The 21,934-nt window shown below is 38.5% G+C and overlaps 1 protein-coding gene across 1 annotated transcript; it reads left to right on the forward strand.

Annotated features, from left to right (window-relative positions):
* The first annotated feature begins 108 nt into the window (after positions 1 to 108).
* On the forward strand, positions 109 to 21,235 carry styk1b (serine/threonine/tyrosine kinase 1b). Its single transcript, XM_061948340.2, has 10 exons — positions 109 to 348; positions 4,899 to 4,954; positions 5,037 to 5,207; positions 9,323 to 9,655; positions 9,717 to 9,898; positions 9,972 to 10,052; positions 15,821 to 16,029; positions 16,114 to 16,154; positions 20,322 to 20,418; positions 20,487 to 21,235. The coding sequence occupies exons 2-10, from the start codon at positions 4,900 to 4,902 to the stop codon at positions 20,677 to 20,679; spliced, it is 1,362 nt and encodes a 453-aa protein (XP_061804324.2). The 5' UTR covers positions 109 to 348; position 4,899; the 3' UTR covers positions 20,680 to 21,235.
* The last annotated feature ends 699 nt before the right edge of the window (positions 21,236 to 21,934 follow it).

Raw genomic sequence — 21,934 nt, forward strand, 5'->3', positions numbered from 1 at the left:
CAGGAAGGACCAGTTTTTTGACAACGCTCAGAAAGCCTGGGCTAATGACGTGGCAGGAGGCGGTACAGAAAACACAAAGAGGAGGCGGGGCAAGACGCTTGATTACCTTTTAACGTGTTCATTCGGGAGGGAGGTGAAGAAGGAAGGAGTGATCGGGGAGTAAGTTGCTGTGGAGTTTAGAAAAACACAGACGCTGGAGTAGACAAACAAGTCAGGCTGTCAGTGTGAGGAAAAACAACACAATGAACACCTGAAGCAGAAATTAACCCTCAGCTATGTGACTGACTACATGAAGACTGCACCACCAAGACTATTCTGGAGGATTTAGAACACAGCTGTGAACAAAAGGTAAGAAAATATGTCACTCTGCTCTCTCTTCCACGTCTATTTCTAAGTCTGTCATCACCGATGTGAGCAACGGCGTCGTTGTGGTAAAAACGTCTTTTAATGGACGGTGTCTTGTTTTACATCAGCGTTTATTGTTAAGTCACTTCTGTTGTGCCTTATGGGCGTGTATCGCTGCACCGGCATGAAAGAGTCAAAAATGCCGCTGGACAGGTTTGCAGATGCTGGAAGAGCTGACGTCAACCGTGAGATCGCCGTGGAAGTCCCTCGAAGGGACAATTCCATTAATACTACTGTAGTCAGAAACATACTGTAAAGACACAACATTAGGTACATTGTGCGATCTAAGGCTTTGTACAAAAAGTCTGCTTCTACACTAGTGATATCCCAATCCGATATTGATATCGGATAGCAGTCCGACATTGGGGACAAAAAAGCTTACATATCGGCTTGCGTCTATAATCACCGATACAAGCAGTCCCACGGCACGTTTACTTGTCCAATCAGGTAAACATAGCAGGCTATAGGAGCTAGCAGCTACACCATAGCTAAGCACAGAGTAGCACACAAGACATACAGTACATAATTAATCAATATTGCAGTCTAAAACAGCACATTTGTCAATATAAAAAAGTATAAAATAATTATAGTTGCATATTACTTACACATAAAATAAAGTCTCCAAAGCGGAAATGCATGAAAAAGTATTGGGCAACAAACGTGTCCGCGTCATTCAACCTACTCATGTGCTTAACTTAATGAAGTATCGTGGCCAGTAGGTGTCACCAAAAAAATACCACTTAATTAAAGACAGCATACAATAAATCCATTCCCAGCATTTTACACAGGTAAGTGTTTTTTATATCTACCATGCTTCTGTTTGTGTAATTTCACATGATCAAGCCTTCTCTGACATTCCACACTAAAAATGGTAAAAATATGTAGGATTTGTGCATACATCTTATCTGATCAATATCGTTTAAGGCCGATACTCAAGGCTCCAATATCGGTGCTGTATCGGGACACCCCTACTTCACACAGATCGGGAGTGTCTAAACTATTTCCACGAAAAGTAACACAATGAAAAACAGATGTTGTAGTTGACAAAGCAAATACCTGTAGTTATTAGTGTAATATGCAACCGTATATGTTATTTTTCATTATTATTCACAATATACCAAAGGCCAATAAAATTAATATCAGCAATGAAACAAGATGAGGGCTGGTAATAATCCACGGGCCGCACTTTGGACACTTTGACATAGTTCAATCAATCAATCAATGTTTATTTATATAGCCCTAAATCACAAGTGTCTCAAAGGGCTGCACAAGCCACAACGACATCCTCGGTACAAAGCCCACATAAGGGCAAGGAAAAACTCACCCCAGTGGGACGTCGATGTGAATGACTATGAGAAACCTTGGAGAGGACCGCATATGTGGGTAACCCCCCCCCCCTCTAGGGGAGACCGAATGCAATGGATGTCGAGTGGGTCTGACATAATATTGTGAGAGTCTAGTCCATAGTGGATCCAACATAAGAGTCCAGTCCATAGTGGGGCCAGCAGGACACCATCCCGAGCGGAGACGGGTCAGCAGCGCAGAGATGTTCCCAGCCGATGCACAGGCGAGCGGTCCACCCCGGGTCTCGACTCTGGACAGCCAGCACTTCATCCATGGCCACCGGACCTGTGCCCCCCGCCCTCCACAAGGAAGAGGGGAGCAGAGGAGAAAAGAAAAGAAACGGCAGATCAACTGGTCTAAAGGGGGGTCTATTTAAAGGCTAGAGTATACAAATGAGTTTTAAGATGGGACTTAAATGCTTCTACTGAGGTAGCATCTCTAATTGTTACCGGGAGGGCATTCCATAGTACTGGAGCCCGAATAGAAAACGCTCTATAGCCCGCAGACTTTTTTTGGGCTCTGGGAATCACTAATAAGCCGGAGTTCTTTGAACGCAGATTTCTTGCCGGGACATATGGTACAATACAATCGACAAGATAGGACGGAGCTAGACCGTGTAGTATTTTATACGTAAGTAGTAAAACCTTAAAGTCACATCTTAAGTGCACAGGAAGCCAGTATAGGCGTAATATGATCAAACTTTCTTGTTCTTGTCAAAAGTCTAGCAGCCGCATTTTGTACCAATTGTAGTCTTTTAATGCTAGACATAGGGAGACCCGAAAATAATACGTTACAGTAGTCGAGACGAGACGTAACGAACGCATGAATAATGATCTCAGCGTCGCTAGTGGATAAAATAGAACAAATTTTAGCGATATTACGGAGATGAAAGAAGGCCGTTTTAGTAACACTCTTAATGTGTGATTCAAACGAGAGAGTTGGATCGAAGATAATACCCAGATTCTTTACTGATTCGCCTTGTGTAATTGTTTGGTTGTCAAATGTTAAGGTGGTATTATTAAATAAATGTCGGTGTTTAACAGGACCGATAATCAGCATTTCCGTTTTCTTGGCGTTGAGTTGCAAGAAGTTAGCGGACATCCATTGTTTAATTTCATTAAGACACGCCTCCAGCTGACTACAATCCGGCGTGTTGGTCAGCTTTAGGGGCATGTAGAGTTGGGTGTCATCAGCAGAACAATGAAAGCTAACACAGTATTTGCGTATGATGTCGCCTAGCGGCAGCATGTAAATACTACAGAGTACAGGGCCAAGAACCGAACCCTGAGGAACTCCGCACGTTACCTTAACATAGTCCGAGGTCACATTATTATGGGAGACGCACTGCATCCTGTCAGTAAGATAAGAGTTAAACCACGACAAAGCTAAGTCTGACATACCAATACGTGTTTTGATACGCTCTAATAAAATATTATGATCGACGGTATCGAAAGGAGCGCTAAGATCAAGAAGCAGCAACATAAATGACATCCATGGTTAGCAGTAGATCATTAGTCATTTTTGCGAGGGCTGTCTCCGTAGAGTGATTTGCCCTGAAACCGGATTGAAAAGGTTCACAGAGATTGTTAGACACTAAGTGTTCATTTAGCTGCTGTGCGACAATGTTTTCGAGGATTTTCGAAATAAAGGGAAGGTGGGACACCGGTCGGTAGTTTACCATGAGGTCAGGATCAAGGTTAGGTCTTTTGAGCAGAGGATGAATAACCGCTTTCTTGAATGCTAGGGGAACAGTTAAGAATAGTTACCACAGATCATTTGTTTCCAAAATTTGGCTGCATCCGTACTTCATCAGTATCTCAATATTTACTGAATGCTAAAGAACAATACACAATTTATTCCTTGTCTACCACAGTTGTCATGTATACTAAACAAAATTGTCCCTGGCTCACTGATTTAGTGTTAAGGGTTTCCACATGTCTTGGAACACCTGGACATTTTTCCAACAATGGAAAACGAAGAAAAAAGGTCCAATTATTTTTGCCTTGTTTTGATTTGATTTGATTTTTTTAATCATTTAGTTTTGTACTTTGGAGGTGTTTTGGATGTATTCATGTTAGAGGAACACAGGTGCCAGATTTATTAAGTTAACCGAGATGACACCAAGTAGATAGTTTTTCAGTAATTCGTTGAAAAGATATATTTTTTAGATAGTGGAAGTCAAGGAGAGAAAGCGGAGTTGGGACTTTGTAACTCCAGTCTGGCATGCTATTGAAGATAAATCTGTAGGTGCATTTGCATTATTCTGTGATACATTTGTCACAAGTAAATAATAGCAATGGACTCGGCAAATGTCTGCTTAATAAATATTGAAAACATGTAGTTAAAACCCTGTTGTAGTATGAAACTGTCTTTCTTGCAGAAGAATAAAAAGCATTTAAGCTGCAGACAAGGACAATTGAGACTAATTACTGATATTGCAAAGGACTAAGAACTATTGCAGTAAAGATGTGTGTACATGTACAGTATATGTGTGTGTATGTATGTGTATAGGTGAAACTCAAAAAAATAGAATTTTTAGTGCAAAAGCATGTCCGCAATTCAACGTCAAATGTGAAACTGATATAAACTCATTACCTGCAAAGTGAGATGTCAAGCCTTTTATTAGTTATAATTTTGATGATCATGTTTTTGAAAATTCCCATTTTCAGAAATGTTCAACTAGAGGTTTTCATAAGTTGTAAGCCAGGCATCAAAATGATATCAAAAGGCTTGAAATATATTGAGTTGCATGTTATGAGTCTGTCATATATTAGTTTCACTTTGTAAATCTAATTGCTAAAATAAACGAACCTTTGCATGATATTACATTTTTTTGAGTTTCATTTGTATACTTGACATGTCCTAATGATTCATTTATTAGTATGTATTGTTTATTATTGCAGTAGGGGAAGTGTTTCTAAAATGTCAGTGCATTAGAACCACCTCTGTGTAAAGCAGGGAGCTATTGTTAAAACATTTCGAAATGAAAACCACTCAAATTAGCATTACTTTATTATTGTACTTTTGATACAACTGCTGTAGACTGTGTAACAAATGTGCGTTCATGTTATGTCGTATGACTCCACCTTAAAATGTTCTGTGTTTGTTTAATGTGTTTGTCTTTCAACGTCTTTTTTTTTTTTTTCCAGGATGTCGTCCATATCAAATGCAGACTTCCTCTGCACCCAAGGGGACACACTCTGTGGTGCGCTAGGGATTGTTCCTTTCAAGTGTACTTATTTCTATATTGTGTTCTAGCTGATCATCTTTACTGTATTCTTGTTCAGAGATCCGTCTGTATGAGCAAGAAGTGATCATCGTGCCCATACTGCTGCTGGCCTGCTTTGTGGTCACGCTGGTCTTCATCCTCCTGTTGCGCTTCTGTCCAGAGAAGGTGGACCGCATCCGCATGGGCTCCTTAAAGTCGTCCTCCCGGAGAGTGCTGCATGGCATTGATGGTAAGACCGATGCTGATCTTTCTAAGAAAGTAGTGCTATTTAAAATGCAGGCCTAAAAAAACATCTGTATGATGCAAAGCCTGGTTGGAGACTGCTTAATGTAGGCCTGGGCAATTATTTTGACTCGGGGGGGGGGCAAATTTAGAGAAAAAAATGTGTGTGTGTGTGTATAAACCAGAGGTCCCCAAACTACGGCCCGCGGGCCGGATCCGGCCCCCCAGCATCCAAAATCCGGCCCACGGGAAGTCCCAAGTAAAAAAAAATAAAATATTTTTTTGTTTTTTTTTATCTTTCCTTTCTAATCCATTTTCTACCGCTTGTTACTCTCGGTGTCTCCAAGCCGCTCAGGCTAAATCATACTATCTAAAAATGAATTTTCCCATCGATAACATGACAATGTTAAATGTTGATGAACATCAATTTTAATTGATGTTAAATGACAAAACAGATTATAAAGACAATATATATATATATATATATATATATATATATATATATATATATATATACATATACATATACAGAGGTGGGTAGAGTAGCCAGAAATTGTACTCAAGTAAGAGTACTGTTACTTTAGAGATTTATTACTCAAGTAAAAGTAAGGAGTAGTCACCCAAATATTTACTTGAGTAAAAGTAAAAAGTATGTTGTAAAAAAACTACTCAAGTACTGAGTAACTGATGAGTAACATACACACAATCATATATATATATATATATATATATATATATATATATATATATATATATATATATATATACATACACATATACATATATATATACACACATACACATATATATATATACACACACACACACACACACATATATATATATATATATACATACATTGATATATACAGTATATAATTTATATTTATTTTTTTTGCCGTTTTTGTTTACATGTTAATAGTGTTTTAATGAATATACATGCATGTTTAACACATATAGATTCCTTTCTTTCATGAAGACAAGAATATAAGTTGGTGTATTACCTGATTCTGATGACTTGCATTGACTGTAATCAGACAGTAGTGCTGATAACGTCCACGTTTTCAAATGGAGGAGAAAAAAAGTTCCTCCTTTCTGTCTAATACCACATGAAAGTGGTTGGTTTTTGGCATCTTATATGTCCAGCTTCCATATTCGTTTTTATACACTTTACAAGAAATACATTGGCGGCAAACTCCGTAGCTTGATAGCTTGTTTGCGCAGGCTTTCGTAGACTCTTATTTTGAAAGCGCAGGCGCGATGGAGCGGCACTTTTATTGTGAAGACAGGAACTGTGCAGTCAGTCTTTAGGCTTTTGACGGGATGTACGGTTGAAATAAAAAAAATGTCTTTTTTCCTTCACACTTTTGATTGATTGATTGGAACTTGTATTAGTAGATTGCACAGTACAGTACATATTCCCTACAATTGACCACTAAATGGTAACACCCCAATAAGTTTTTACACTTGTTTAAGTCAGGTCATGTGACCCCTGGCTCTGTTTGATTGGTCCAACGTCACCAGTGACTGCATCTGATTGGTGGAACGGAGTGAACGTCACCAGTGACTGTATTTGTTGAAACGCAGGCACTATGAAGGTCTGTCTGACAGACCAAAACAAACAAAGCGTGCATTAACAGATCGATAAAAATTAGTAGCGAGTAACGAGCTGAATGTAGATAAAAGTAGCGGAGTAAAAGTAGCGTTTCTTCTCTATAAATATACTCAAGTAAAAGTATGTTGCATTAAAACTACTCTTAGAAGTACAATTTATCCCAAAAGTTACTCAAGTAGATGTAACGGAGTAAATGTAGCGCGTTACTACCCACCTCTGTGTGTGTGTGTGTGTGTGTGTGTGTGTGTGTGTGTGTGTGTGTATATATATATATATATATATATATATATATTAAATGTTGAGCTTTTAACCTATTGGTAGTTTTTACTTCTCATTGTCTTTAGTACGGGCAGCATGGTGGTACAGGGGTTAGTGCATGTGCCTCACAATACGAAGGTCCTGAGTAGTCCTGGGCTCGGGATCTTTCTGTGTGGAGTTTGCATGTTCTCCCCATGACTGCGTGGGTTCCCTCCGGGTACTCCGGCTTCCTCCCACCTCCAAAGACATGCACCTGGGGATAGGTTGATTGGCAACACTAAATTGGCCCTAGTGTGTGAATGTGAGTGTGAATGTTGTCTGTCTATCTGTGTTGGCCCTGTGAGGGGGTGGCAACTTGTCCAGGGTGTACCCCGCCTTCCGCCCGATTGTAGCTGAGATAGGCTCCAGCGCCCCCCGCGACCCCGAAGGGAATAAGCGTTAGAAAATGGATGGATGGATGTATGTCTTTTGTACAGTTTAACATTAATTTGACCCTACAATCCAATCCAAACTTTTTTGTTTAAGGAAAGGGGAAGAACGTGGACAAAATCTGCTTTATATTTTTGTATTTTCTTTTTAAATTCCACAAAAACATTTTTTTGCACAATTAAAATGTATTGTCCATTAAAAAAACCTTAAACTATTTATAAATATACAATATCATAATGTATCTTGAATATGTAGTAATTACATATATTTTAGTAAATAAAACTTATTTAAGATACTTAAGCAGTGAATTTAATGAAGTACTATATTTTGAATCACTGCCTAAATGTACCTGATTAGTGCTATCAAACACTTTTTAATCAGATTAATCACACTTTTGAATGTTGATGGATCATAGTAAATAACTTGCTTTTTTTAATTGGAATTAACTTTAAAAAATTGATATTATTGAAACTTTTATTAGTAGATTGCACAGTACAGTACATATTCTGTACAATTGACCACTAAATGGTAACACCCGAATAGGTTTTTCAACTTGTTTAAGTCGGGGTCCACGTTAATCAACTCATGGTAAGACTCCAACATTATAACACAAAGGCGATGTTACAATCAGAACATCATACAGACGTTTTCTTTGCAGGTAACCATTTGTGGTTAAGGTAAAGGAGCATTTACCCTCAAAATAAAGGGTGATTAATCTGTGATTAAACATGAATTTGTGATTAATCGCATGAATCCACGCTTTAAATTTGACCGCCCTAATTGTCCAGGGTGTACCCCGCCTTCCGCCCGATTGTAGCTGAGATAGGCTCCAGCGCCCCCGCGACCCCGAAGGGAATAAGCGGTAGAAAATGGATGGATGGATAATTGTGATGCACTGTGCTACTTCATAAAAGTATATGACCAACACTTCTTAATACAATGCAGTAATGAACATATTATATGAATCACATTCTGACAGTGTACATCAAGTAAGCATCATTTTTGTCAAGGCAGATTAGAGCAGTGTTTTTCAACCTTTTTTGAGCCAAGGCACATTTTTTGCGTTGAAAAAATACGGAGGCAAACCACCAGCAGAAATCGTTAAACGAAACTCAGTTGACAGTAAAAAGTTGTTGTCGCAATTGTCAGATATGAATTCAAACCATAACCAAGCATGCATCACTATAGCACTTGTCTCAAAGTAGGTGTACTGTCACATCACGCCGTGACTTATTTTGAGTTTTTCGGTGTTTTCCTGTGTGTAGTGTTTTAGTTCTTGTCTTGCACTCCTATTTTGGTGTTGATTGTCATGTCATGCACGGATGTACTTTGTGGACGCCGTCTGCTCCACACGCTGTAAGTCTTTGCTGTCGTCCAGCATTCTGTTTTTGTTTACTTTGTAGCCAGTTCAGTCTTAGTTTTGTTCTGCATAGCTTTCCCTAAGCTTCAATGCCTTTTTTTTAGAGGCACTCACCTTTTGTTTATTTTTGGTTTAAGCATTAGACACCTTTTTACCTGCACGCTGTTTCCGACATCTACAAAGCTACCGGCTGCCACCTACTGATATGGAAGAGTATTACACGGTTACTCCGCCGAGCTCTAGACAGCACCGACAACAACACATCATTTGCAGACAATAATTACTGGTTTGCCAAAAATATTTTTAACCCAAATAGGTGAAATTAGATAATCTCCCACAGCACACCAGACTGTATCTCACGGCACACTAGTTGAAAAACACTGGATTAGAGTGTGCAAGTGTCCCTAATAAAGTGGCCAGTGAGAAAACATGATGATGTTTTTTCTCCTTCTTCCCATAGCTCCTCCTGGCATCAATGTGCTTGAGCATGAAAGCATCGCTATGGACATGCCCAACACCTACTCCACCTTCCACCCCCCCAGCAGCTACCCGGCCAAGAATCCCTCTGTCGTGGACTCTCCGCCTCTGTTGGCCCAGGCCCAGGACCTGCCGCCCTACAAGACCCCCTTCGCTCCTGTCGCCCAACCCAGGGAGCTGCCTCGCCAGAGACTACCCGAGGCCTTCAATCTGGTCAGCCCGCTGCGTGGATCCTTCTCCCTGCGCTCCGACTCTTCCGTGTCCCTCTACAGGGCCCGCATGGAAAACAGGAACGTGGTCCTGCGGGTGCTAAAAGGTAAGAGCTCCCACTCTTGGTGATACTTTTGATTTCCACACTCCTCCACCCCAACCTCCAGACTTAGCCGACGCCACAGAGAGACACGCCTTCCTGGGCTTTGCCTCCTTCCTGGCCCAGCTGGGACCACACCCCTTTTTACCTGAGCTGCTGGGCGTGGTCTCCTTGCGAGCCCCACTGGTGACGGTAGTGGAGGAGCTGGAGAACCGAGACCTGCTCAGCTTCCTGTGGAGGTGCAGGCAGGTCTGTTTCAAACATGCACACTGTGCACCAAATGTGCAGGATTGCACCAAAAGTCCCCTTTTCTTGTATCCAGGTAGAAGAAAACCTGAATCCTCCATGCGAGATGACAGAGAAGAGGATATTTACTATGGCGCAACACCTGACCTCAGCGCTGGTTTGTAGTTCACACATTTTCCACAAACGAAATGTACTAGAAATATCTGGAATTTCCAATTAATAAAATATTTTAGACTAAACCAGTTTGAAAGACATGCATACCTGCCAACTTTTGAAATCAGAAAAACCTAGTAGCCAGGGTCCAGGGCAAAGTCCTGGTGGGGGGTTCAGGGGTGCTTCGCCGTCGCAAAATGATTATTAGCATTCAGACCGGTTAAAATGTTGCTAAAACCATCACTTTTCTATCAGTCACAGTGACTTTTCAAAACAAAAATATTACAGTAAAAATCATATGGGTTGATTGACATGTTTATTCTGTAAGCTAACTTCATCCATCCATCCATCCATTTTCTACCGCTTATTCCCTTTGGGGTCGCGGGGGGCGCTGGAGCCTATCTCAGCTACAATCGGGCGGAAGGCGGGGTACACCCTGGACAAGTCGCCACCTCATCACAGGGCCAACACAGATAGACAGACAACATTCACACTCACATCCACACACTAGGGCCAATTTAGTGTTGCCAATCAACTTATCCCCAGGTGCATGTCTTCAATAGTTTGAAATTATTTTGACAGTTAATGCCAGTTATCCTGTCAACCTTTCACAAGACTTCAATTTGTTAATTGAAAGTATAAATACTTTTTACAGTAAACAAATGGTAAAACAGTACTAAACAATTCCATTAAAAAAGAAATTGGTGTCATTATTAACTTTCTGTCCAAGTTTGTATAATCTACTGCCTTGTTCAATTGTAAAAAATATTCTGTGCCTAAAATTCACATTTCTATCACAATTATCATACTGTAAACATGGTAAGCTAACTTCATTAAAATTAATAGTCCTGTCAATAGCATGGAATTACAATTCAAATGTAGTTTTTTTGTAAGCCTTTCAAAAGAATTCAAAATATGAAAAATTAATGAAAATTCATTTAAGCCATCAGACACTTGAAAAGTGGCACATCACATCTCTAATGTAATCATTTTAACTTTTCAACAGAAATAGCACTGCAAAAATATTAAGGACATACTTCTGTATTTTGGTAGTTATGCTGTCAACATTTAACAAGATTTCTTCAACTTGGACTTGAAAGCATAAATAGTATAAACACTTTTAACAGTATAACAGTACTAAACAATTCCAATAGATAACATTGGTGTCATTACCTTTTTGTGGCTAAAATCCGAAAAACGTTGAAAGTTTTCCACTTGTATCGCTAGCAACGGCATTAGACTTGTGTTTTTTTGTCCCAACGTGGTCTTTTACATCGCTAATTCCTCCGTGTACGATCGAAAAATCTTGTCTGCACGAGGTGCAATTCGTGTAGTTTTCACCCTTTTTGGAACGGATAATTATTCCCAGATAGGCTTTTGAATATTCTTCACGGAATGACTGCAGTTTTCTTTTCGGTTTAAGACTCGTTTGCGATTTTTCTCCGGCTGATTCCATGATCGTTCGCTCGTTTGGAAACAAGGGCAACAGGTGCCTCGTGCTTGGCAGTGGTGCTATAAATAGCCTCGCGCATGGCATTCGGAATGACTCGATCGGAAGTTACGGGAAGCAGTGTCGATTGTCATTGTTGTTACGCGATTTCGTGAATAAAACTTTTAAAAATATATTTTTTTAATTAATGAAAAACCGTATTTTTTATCACTGCAACCGTAACCCGGAATAGGTTGATGAAAACCGTACTAATTACGGGAAAACTGGAGTAGTTGGCAGGTATGGACATGTCACCTAAACAACTTGTTGCTGCAAGTTGGCTGTAAAAAACGTCTATTTTTAATTTGCTGTGACCATGTGTTGTAATAATCTGCATGCTAACTATTATGACATATACAGTAGGCTAAAAGTTTGGACACATCTTCTCCTCATTCAATGCCTTTTCTTTATTTTCATGACTATTTACATTGTAGATTGTCACTGAAGGCATCAAAACTATGAATGAACACATGTGGAGTTATGTACTTAGCAAAAAAAGATGAAGTAACTGACATGTTTTATATTCTAGTTTCTTCAAAATATCCACCCTTTGTTCTGATTACTGTTTTGCACACTCTTGGCATTCTCTGGATGAGCTTCAAGAGGTAGTCACCTGAAATGGTTTTCATTCCACAGGTTGTCATAGTTTTGATGCCTTCAGTGACAATCTACAATGTAAATAGTCATGAAAATAAAGAAAGGTGTGTCCAAACGTTTGGCCTGTACTGTATAATAATTAGGGTTGTGTATCTTACCGCAACTCACAAATTGATACCGATTCTTGGGGTGACCATTCAATTCAGAATCGATTCCTGTAACATTATTTGGTGTCAAAATGGTCATAAAACATTTTTTTTCTCTTAAAAATAAAAGTTTATTCTTAGAAATTATTAATCAATATAACTAGAAATCGCAATTCAAATGTGATAGATTTTTCACCACCCCTAATAAGAATACCTTTTTATTAGGGCCCGCATGGCCCATTGTAAAAGGAATCCCGAAGGGAGTCCTTTTACAATGGGACAGAGGACCCTATTGAATTTGTAAGGTTTTATTATTATTCTTTCTTATTCCGCAGCTTTGCGCGGTACTTTGACCCTCTTAACATGCTTCAAAACTCACCAAATTTGACGCACACATAAATAAACTCGAACAAAACTCTTTGGTGAAAATACCAAACCCCAAGACTCAAAATTGCGCTCTAGCGCCCCCTACAAAGTAAACTTTTTCTAACTCCCAGTACGAATGTCGTAGAGACATGAAACAAAAACCTCTATGTAGGTCTCACTTAGACTTAGACATTTTATTAATTTATTTCCTCGGCCAAAAATCTACAGGAAGTTTGCTATTCCCCCTTCAACACTAAATTTTAGTAAAATCAGTCACTTTTGCCTCTTTGAGCTGTAATTTGACCCCCTTAACATGCTTCAAAACTCACCGAACTGAACGCACACATCAAGACTGGCAGAAATTGCGATCTAATAAAAAAACCTAACCCCAAATCTCAAAATTGCGCTCTAGCGCAATTTTTGAATAAAACGCAGAAAAAACTGCTCCTCGGAAGTAAAAAATGACAAAACTGCCTGTATCTCCCACTGGGAAGGTCGGAGAGACATGAAACAAAAACCTCTATGTAGGTCTCACTTAGACCTACATTTCATAGATTGACAACCCCCAGCAAAAATCAACAGGAAGTTTGCTATTCCCCCTTCAACACAACATTTTTGTAAAAACCGGTCACCTTCCTTCAAAAACTATCTCCTCTGAGCACGTTTGTTGTTTCGGCTTCAAACTAACACAGGAGAGAGATTGAACCCTTGTGATTAAAACTACAGAAGCGCGTTTTAATAACTGCTCCGGTTTTGATTTTATGAGCCTTCAAAGAACCGCTGCGCTGATGCTGCTGCGCTGCTGTTTTTTTAAGATGGCTGCTTAAAAGCAGGAAGCACCAGCGTGCCCACACAATGCAGACAAGGTAGGTACACTAGACAAAAGTATTGGGACACTTGGGACTAAAACTTGACAAAAGTATTTGGACACTTAGGACTAGTACCTGCCAAATACGCGGGCCCGACCAATGCTGCTTGCAGCTTTAATTACCATTACATTTTTATAATACTACAAGATTACCCCTGGATAATCTGGTATATCAGAATCCTTTGATTGCTGCAAACTAGGAATTTTTTTTCAGTGCAATGGTGCTACCTGAAATATATATACAGAGTGTGCTAATAAATGCTAACTGATCAGTGTTGAAACCAGTGGTTTTCAAACTGTTCACACCAACAACCACCTTTAAAATATTGACATGAATATTTTCAGTTAAGCCATTTAATTTTATTTCAATTTCAGCAGGTTTTTGGTTGGTACAGTTTTCTTTGTACTATTTTAAATGTGAATCAGGCAACAAACTAACACTTTTCATGCACAGGCAAACTTGCTTTACAGCAGTTAAAAAAACTGGAACAGAAAACACAACACTATTGACAATAACACGGCAGGATTGATTGAGGGGAAAAGGCACTGGTGAATAAATATAATATAAATTAACGTCATCTAAAAGAAAATATATAAATTGTTTTAAAATAAAAAGAAAATATATAAATTGTTTTAAAATAAATGTAAGAAAATATGTCTAATTTATAAATAGTGACAACAATAGTAATTAAAGCTGCAAGCAGCATTGGTCGGGCCCGCGTATTTGGCAGGTGCTAGTCCTAAGTGTCCCAATACTTTTGTCAAGTTTTAGTCCCAAAGTGTCCCAATACTTTTGTCAAGTTTTAGTCCCAAGTGTCCCAATACTTTTGTCTACTTTTAGTCTGAAGTGTCCCAAGACTTTTGTCTAGTGTACCTACCTTGTCTGCATTGTGTGGCCACGTTGGTGCTTCCTGCTTTTAAGCAGCCATCTTAAAAAAAACAGCAGCGCAGCAGCATCAGCGCAGCGGTTCTTTGAAGGCTCATAAAATCAAAATCGGAGCAGTTAGAAAAATTATTTCGATAGCTTTTATTTGGAAGGGTTCAATCTCTCTCCTGTGTTATTTTGAAGCTGATACGACAAACGCGCTCATAGGAGATAATGTTTGAAGAGAAGTGACCGGTTTATAAAAAAAATTTGTTTTGAAGGGGAAATTGCAAACTTCCTGTTGATTTTTGCTGGGGGTTGTCAATATATGAAATGTAGGTCTAAGTGAGACCTACATAGAGGTCCGACCTTCCCAGTGGGAGTTACAGGCAGTTTTGTCATTTTTTTCTTCCGAGGAGCAGTTTTTTCTGCGTTTTATTCCAAAATTGCGCTAGAGCGCAATTTTGAGATTTGGGATTAGGTTTTTTTATTAGATCGCAATTTTTGCCAGTCCTGATGTGTGTGTTCAGTTTGGTGAGTTTTGAAGCACGTTAAGAGGGTGAAAATACAGCTCAAAGAGGCAAAAGTTACTGTTTTTAGTACTTTTTTTGTCTTGAAGGGGGAATTGCCAACTTCCTGTTGATTTTTGCCCGAGAATATACTATTATGAAATCTAGGTCTAAGTCACACCTACATAAAGGTTTTTGTTTCATGTCTCTCCGACCTTCCTAGTGGGAGTCACAGGCAGTCTAGTTTTTTTTTTTCGTAGGGGGGCGCTAGAGCGCAATTTTGAGTTTTGAGGTTTGGTTTTTTGATAAAAAGTTTTGCCGTATATTACTGATGTGTGTGTGTAAAATTTGGTGAGTTTTGAAGTATGTTAAGGGGGTCACATTACAGCGCAAAGTTGCGGAAGAATAATAATAATAATAAAACCTTAGAAATTCAATAGGTCCTTATGTCCCATTGCATAAGGAGTCCTTTTGCAATGGGCCATGCGGGCCCTAATAATAGCAACAAATAAATTACAAAATACTAGAATAAAAATTAAGAACCTAAAAAGAGTTCAAGTAAAAAGGTGTGCCTTAATCTTTTTTCTAAAATATCAACTTCTTTGCAGTCCTGAGGCTCTCCTGCAGTCTGTATACAGTATTTATGTATTTACAATATTTTATTATGTACCATTTATTTAATAATTGTAGTTTATTTTAGTATTATGCTTATTTAATTCTTTATGTGTCCGGTATTCATGCCTACCACGAGATGGGGCCTGTGTAGCACCAGTTTGAGAATCAACAAACATTTTGAACACAACTTAAAAATAATCAGTTTGAGCATTGTTGATATTGTGGTAAAACCACACCTACAAATGTAACCATAAATGTTTAATTTGTAATTAATTGTGTTCATCCAAAACCTCACACTCCCGGTTGTCTTTCCTCAGACGTTCCTCCACAGCAAGGACATCCTACACGGCAACATTCGGGCCCGCAGCGTCTTGGTTAGCAAGCAGCACACGGCCAAGCTTTGGGGCCTTCAAGGGGTCTACAACCGCAAGAACCAGACAGGCACCCAGAAGGACGACCCCAGCATGAAGAAGTGGCAGGCGCCTGAGATATTAGCCAAGAGAGGCGCTGGTCCCAGCAGTGACGTGTGAGTCCTTCATTGCATGTCGTTAGTGAATGGTGGTCCCTTTTTAAAGAAATGACGTCCAAACGTTTTGTTTGTTTTCCCCAGCTGGTCTTTCGGTATCCTACTCTATGAAATGGCAACACTGGGTAAGTTATAATCATATACATGGCACTTGCAAAGCTGATAAATATAAGGAATGTTGCTACATGCAACATTCTGAAGCAAAAAACAGCTTCAAATATAAACAGTATGTTTTATTACACTTCATATTGCAGTATAAACATTTGAGTGATGCTGTAAATTTAACCACATACTTTACTATAAATGTTATTCTTGAAAATAGATACAGTAAGGTCCAGAACAATAACAGTTTATTATTTTTGCCTTTTAACAGTATTTACAAAATGTATTGGAAATACTGTTAATAAATCAATAAACTTAACTTTCAGCTTTAATTGAAGAGGTTTGACAAAAATGACATTTACATTTATGTAGCAAATATCCATACCATTTTCAGAGATTCAACTGGCAATAGTTAGTACTGTACTCAGTTTAATGATGTCCATACACTTCATTTACTGCAACTGATTGAATGGCAGTTACCCTATTTTTCGGAGTATAAGTCGCACCGGCCGAAAATGCATAACAAAGAAGGAAAAAAACATATATAAGTCGCATTTTTTGGGGAAATGTATTTGATAAAAGCCAACACCAAGAATAGACATTTGAAAGGCAATTTAAAATAAATAAAGAATAGTGAACAGGCTGAATAAGTGTACGTTATATGAGGCATAAATAACCAGAGGTGGGTAGAGTAGCCAGAAATTGTACTCAAGTAAGAGTACTGTTACTTTAGAGATTTATTACTCAAGTAAAAGTAACATACACACACATATCATATATATATATATATATATATATATATATATATATATATATACACACACACACATATATACATATATATATATATATACATACATTGATATATACAGTATATAATTTATATATTTTTTTTTTTTGCCGTTTTTGTTTACATGTTAAAGGTGTTTTAATGAATATACATGCATGTTTAACACATATAGATTCCTTTCTTTCATGAAGACAAGAATATAAGTTGGTGTATTACCTGATTCTGATGACTTGCATTGATTGGAATCAGACAGTAGTGATGATAGCGTCCACGTTTTCAAATGGAGGAGAAAAAAAGTTCCTCCTTCTGTCTAATACCACATGAAAGTGGTTGGTTTTTGGCATCTTATTTGTCCAGCTTCCATATTCGTTTTTATACACTTTACAAGAAATACATTGGCAGCAAACTCCGTAGCTTGTTTGCGCAGGCTTTCGGAGACTCTTATTTTGAAAGCGCAGGCGCGATGGAGCGGCACTTTTATTGTGAAGACAGGAACTGTGCAGTCAGTCTTTAGGCTTTTGACGGGATGTACGGTCGAAATAAAAAATGGTCTTTTTTCCTTCACACTTTTGATTGATTGATTGGAACTTGTATTAGTAGATTGCACAGTACAGTACATATTCCGTACAATTGACCACTAAATGGTAACACCCCAATAAGTTTTTACACTTGTTTAAGTCAGGTCATGTGACCGCCTGGCTCTGTTTGATTGGTCCAACGTCACCAGTGACTGCATCTGATTGGTGGAACGGAGTGAATGTCACCAGTGACTGTATTTGTTGAAACGCAGGCACTATGAAGGTCTGTCTGACAGACCAAAACAAACAAAGCGTGCATTAACAGATCGATAAAAATCAGTAGCGAGTAGCGAGCTGAATGTAGATAAAAGTAGCGGAGTAAAAGTAGCGTTTCTTCTCTATAAATATACTCAAGTAAAAGTAAAAGTATGTTGCATTAAAACTACTCTTAGAAGTACAATTTATCCCAAAAGTTACTCAAGTAGATGTAACGGAGTAAATGTAGCGCGTTACTACCCACCTCTGTAAATAACCAACTGGTATGTTAACGTAACATATTATGGTAAGAGTCATTCAAATAACTATAACATATAGAACATGCTATACATTTACCAAACAATCTGTCACTCCTACATCGCTAAATCCCATGAAATCTTATACATCTAGTCTCTTACGTGAATGAGCTTAGTAATATTATTTGATATTTTACGGTAATGTGTAATCATTTCACACAAGTCGCTCCTGAGCATAAGTCGCACCCCCGGCCAAACTATGAAAAAAACTGCGACTTATAGTCCGAAAAATATGGTATATAATTATCAGTGTGTGTTTGGGTACACTCCAGGCCATTTCTGTATGGAGGATCAAATGGGACAAAATTAAATATTCTTAAAATGACTTAAGTGTTATTAAATGTGTCAATTGTAAAATTACATTTAATGATTGAGATTATTTAATTAAATATTATTAAATTAATCATGAAATAAAACATTAAAACATGAAATAATTAAATTGTGAAATTAACCATGAACACTACAGTCATTATTGAACTAATTAAATCATGAAATAAATCAACATTCAGAATGTATTTCATCCACCCATTCATTTTATAGATACTCTTATTTATCTCACCATATGAAATATAACTTCACTAATTATTTATTTTTAAATGTTATTAGTTATTGAGTACAGGAAGTGAGCAAAAGTTTTAGCAACTGCTATGTAAAGGAAAGGGGGTAGGATTAAATAAGCTCTGCTTCTTGCTACTCCTTTTTGAACATGTTGAATAGAGAAACTGGAGATTGTGATGTATCATGTTGTATGCATGCATGTTCCAAAAACAAATTCAACTCAATTGATAGATTAAATGCAATTTCACATTAGACACATTTACCGTATTTTCCGCACTATAAGGCGCACCTAAAAACCACACATTTTCTCAAAAGCTGACAGTGCGGCTTATAACCCGGTGCGCCTTATATATGGATTAATATTAATATTCATTTTCATAAAGTTTAGGTCTCGCAACTACGGTAAACAGCCGCCATCTTTTTTCCCCGTAGAAGAGGAAGCGCTTCTTCTTCTACGGTAAGCAACCGCCAAGGTAAGCACCCGCCCCCATAGAAGAGGAAGCGCTTCTTCTTCTACTGTAAGCAACCACCAAGGTAAGCACCCGCCCCCGTAGAAGAAGAAGCGCGCGGATATTACGTTTCATTTCACTTGTGTGTTTACATCTGTAAAGACCACAAAATGGCTCCTATTAAGAGACACGCATACAACGCAGAATTCAAACTCAAGGCAGTAAGTCACGCAGTAGAACACGGAAATAGAGCAGCAGCGAGAGAATTGAACATAAATGAATCAATGGTGCGTAGGTAGAGGAAGCAACAAGATGACCTGCGCCACTAAGACAGGGAGACAGCGCCGGACGACATACGCCAACATCTGCCAGTGGATTGTAAATGCCTGAGCGGATATATCGGTCTCAACTGTGGTCCGAGCTTTCCGGAAGGCAGGATTCACGGAACTGCTGGACAACAACAGCAAAACTGACTCTGATGACTTCGACGAGACGGAGCCGGCCATTTTGGATGCCGTTTTTCACCCAACTTTTTAATTCAGACACCGAAGAAGAATTCGAGGGATTTATGGATGAGGAATAACTTCAGAGAGTGGGCTTTAAATGTTTATTTTGTGTGTTGTGTGACATTAACGTTCGAGCAACGTTGAGTTATTGATGTTGCTATTGCTCTGCACTAATTTGCGTGTTACTATTTTTGTGATTGCACATTTGCACATTACATTTTGGGGGTGAACAGAGTTGTTAGAACGCTGGTTTGTAATATATTATTAAAGTTTAACTGACCTATCTGACTGTTTTTTTGACATTCCCTTTAGCGCAGCGTAGGTGCGGCTTATAACCCGGGGCGGCTTATAGGTGAACAAAGTTTTGAAATATGCCATTCATTGAAGGTGCGGCTAATAACCCGGGGCGGCTTATAGTGCGGAAAATACGGTATGTATTTTTTCCCAATTGTAATGAAACATTTAATTTGGTCTTGTTTGACCACCATAACTTGCCATAAATGAGGTGTTCTAAAACTTTTGACTACTGTAAATATTATCCTGTACTGTTAAAGGTTAGTTGATAAAGATTGCAAAAATAAAGGCCATTGAAATTTATAAAATTTAATTTGACAAGACATTTTTAGTAATTGTCCATTAATGCTGACAAGTTTCTTTTAAAATAGAATTAACTTAATTGTGGTTCATATTTCTTAATAAAAATGTTGACATCCTATTTGATCTTTGAATCAGTGTTTGTTGCTCCATTAAAAAATGAGATATATTGAAAGGAATGATCCTCTGCTTATGTTGTTTAGGGGAAGCTCCATTCGCAGAGCTCCCAGTCAACGAGCTGCTGCAGTTTCACCAGCGAGGGAAAAGTTTGAGGAAGCCTCCAAACTGCTCCAACTCTCTGTAAGGATCCTCATGCATTCGACATCTTTTCTCTTTTGCTCCTACTTACTTCTCCCTCTCCTCTCCAGACACTCCATCATTAAGGGCTGCTGCCAGTGGAAAGACGCAGAGCGACCCTCCCTGGCCGAGGTGAGTCGCAAGCTGGCATCGGGGGAGAAGAGCGCCTCGGATAAAGTCCTGAAGGCCCCGGGGGCGATCAACATCGAGCAGTACCTGCAGGAAGCAGGGTACGAGGAGGCTAACAGCTACACCATTTTCTGATCAAATACACTTTCTGATGCACTTTTCTTTGGAGAATGTTACATTGTTTGCACATGAAGGAAAACAAATACAGTCAAGACTTTTATTAAAGTTGTTTCTCTATGAAAAAACATGTTTAGTGGAGATGTAAACTTGAAAGAGCTGTTAGTAGATGGGATGGTTTACCTGCCTTGTATAGCCACCTCTCGCCAGGTAGCAGATTATGTGATATTTTCTATGTATTTCAATGTTGAAGGAAACAAAATGTGAATAAATAATCATCACAGTCTTGACTGCTGGTGGAGGAAAAACCAAAAACAAGACTCTTCTCCATCGAGATATTCAGGTAGCTACGTTGGTTAGAGCTCCTACTGTGTTAAAGTATATACTGGAGTACAAAAAAATACAAACCGTTTTGTTGGAACAAAATCAAAGCACCATTTTTTTTAAATACAGCACAAAGGCAATGTGTATTTTCATGTACAGTACCATCCATAAAGCACATTTCTGCAAACATTTTTATGTCTTCTCAAACTTACATGTACTTTAGAGCAGTGGGGGGAGGTTTTTTTTGTTTTTGTTTTTTTTTGGTCATAAAAAAATACAATGTGTGCTTAGACTGTATCCCTGCAGACTGTATTGATATATAATGTAGGAACCAGAAATATTAACAGAAAGAAACAACCCTGCGGTGTGAATGAGCGTAAATGGGGGAAGGAGGTTTTTGGGGTTGGTGCACTAATTGTAAGTGTATCTTATGTTGATTTAATTAAAAAAAAAAAATTTTTTTAATTTCTTGTGCGGCCCGGTACCAATCGATCCACGGACCGGGGGTTGGGGACCACTGCTTTAGAGTAGCGGTAGTCAGTGTATAGCAGTATGAACTATCCACTGAAAACAAGTCAATATTTGCACGTATATAATTTAAGGAAACAATGAAAGAAAATCCATACTTGTGTTGGACAATAACACCCGTTTGACTCCTTTTCAGTAGATAGTACAGCGCTGTACACTGACTACTCTTTAGATACAGGTCAAAGCCAGTAAATTAGAATATTTTGAAAAACTTGATTTATTTCAGTAATTGCATTCAAAAGGTGTAACTTGTACATTATATTTATTCATTGCACACAGACTGATGCATTCAAATGTTTATTTCATTTAATTTTGATGATTTGAAGTGGCAACAAATGAAAATCCAAAATTCCGTGTGTCACAAAATTAGAATATTACTTAAGGCTAATACAAAAAAGGGATTTTTAGAAATGTCGGCCAA

This window comes from Nerophis lumbriciformis, linkage group LG04 (genome assembly GCF_033978685.3).
Source record: "Nerophis lumbriciformis linkage group LG04, RoL_Nlum_v2.1, whole genome shotgun sequence".
Classification (NCBI taxonomy): Eukaryota; Metazoa; Chordata; class Actinopteri; order Syngnathiformes; family Syngnathidae; genus Nerophis; species Nerophis lumbriciformis.

Excerpts from the sequence above, each read along its gene's own strand:
- styk1b (XM_061948340.2), top strand. The coding sequence starts at position 4,900 with ATGTCGTCCATATCAAATGCAGACTTCCTCTGCACCCAAGGGGACACA. Across the intron at positions 4,955-5,036 it reads CCAAGGGGACACACTCTGTG|AGATCCGTCTGTATGAGCAA; the intron begins GTGCGCTAGGGA and ends ATTCTTGTTCAG. Across the intron at positions 10,053-15,820 it reads AACACCTGACCTCAGCGCTG|ACGTTCCTCCACAGCAAGGA; the intron begins GTTTGTAGTTCA and ends GTCTTTCCTCAG.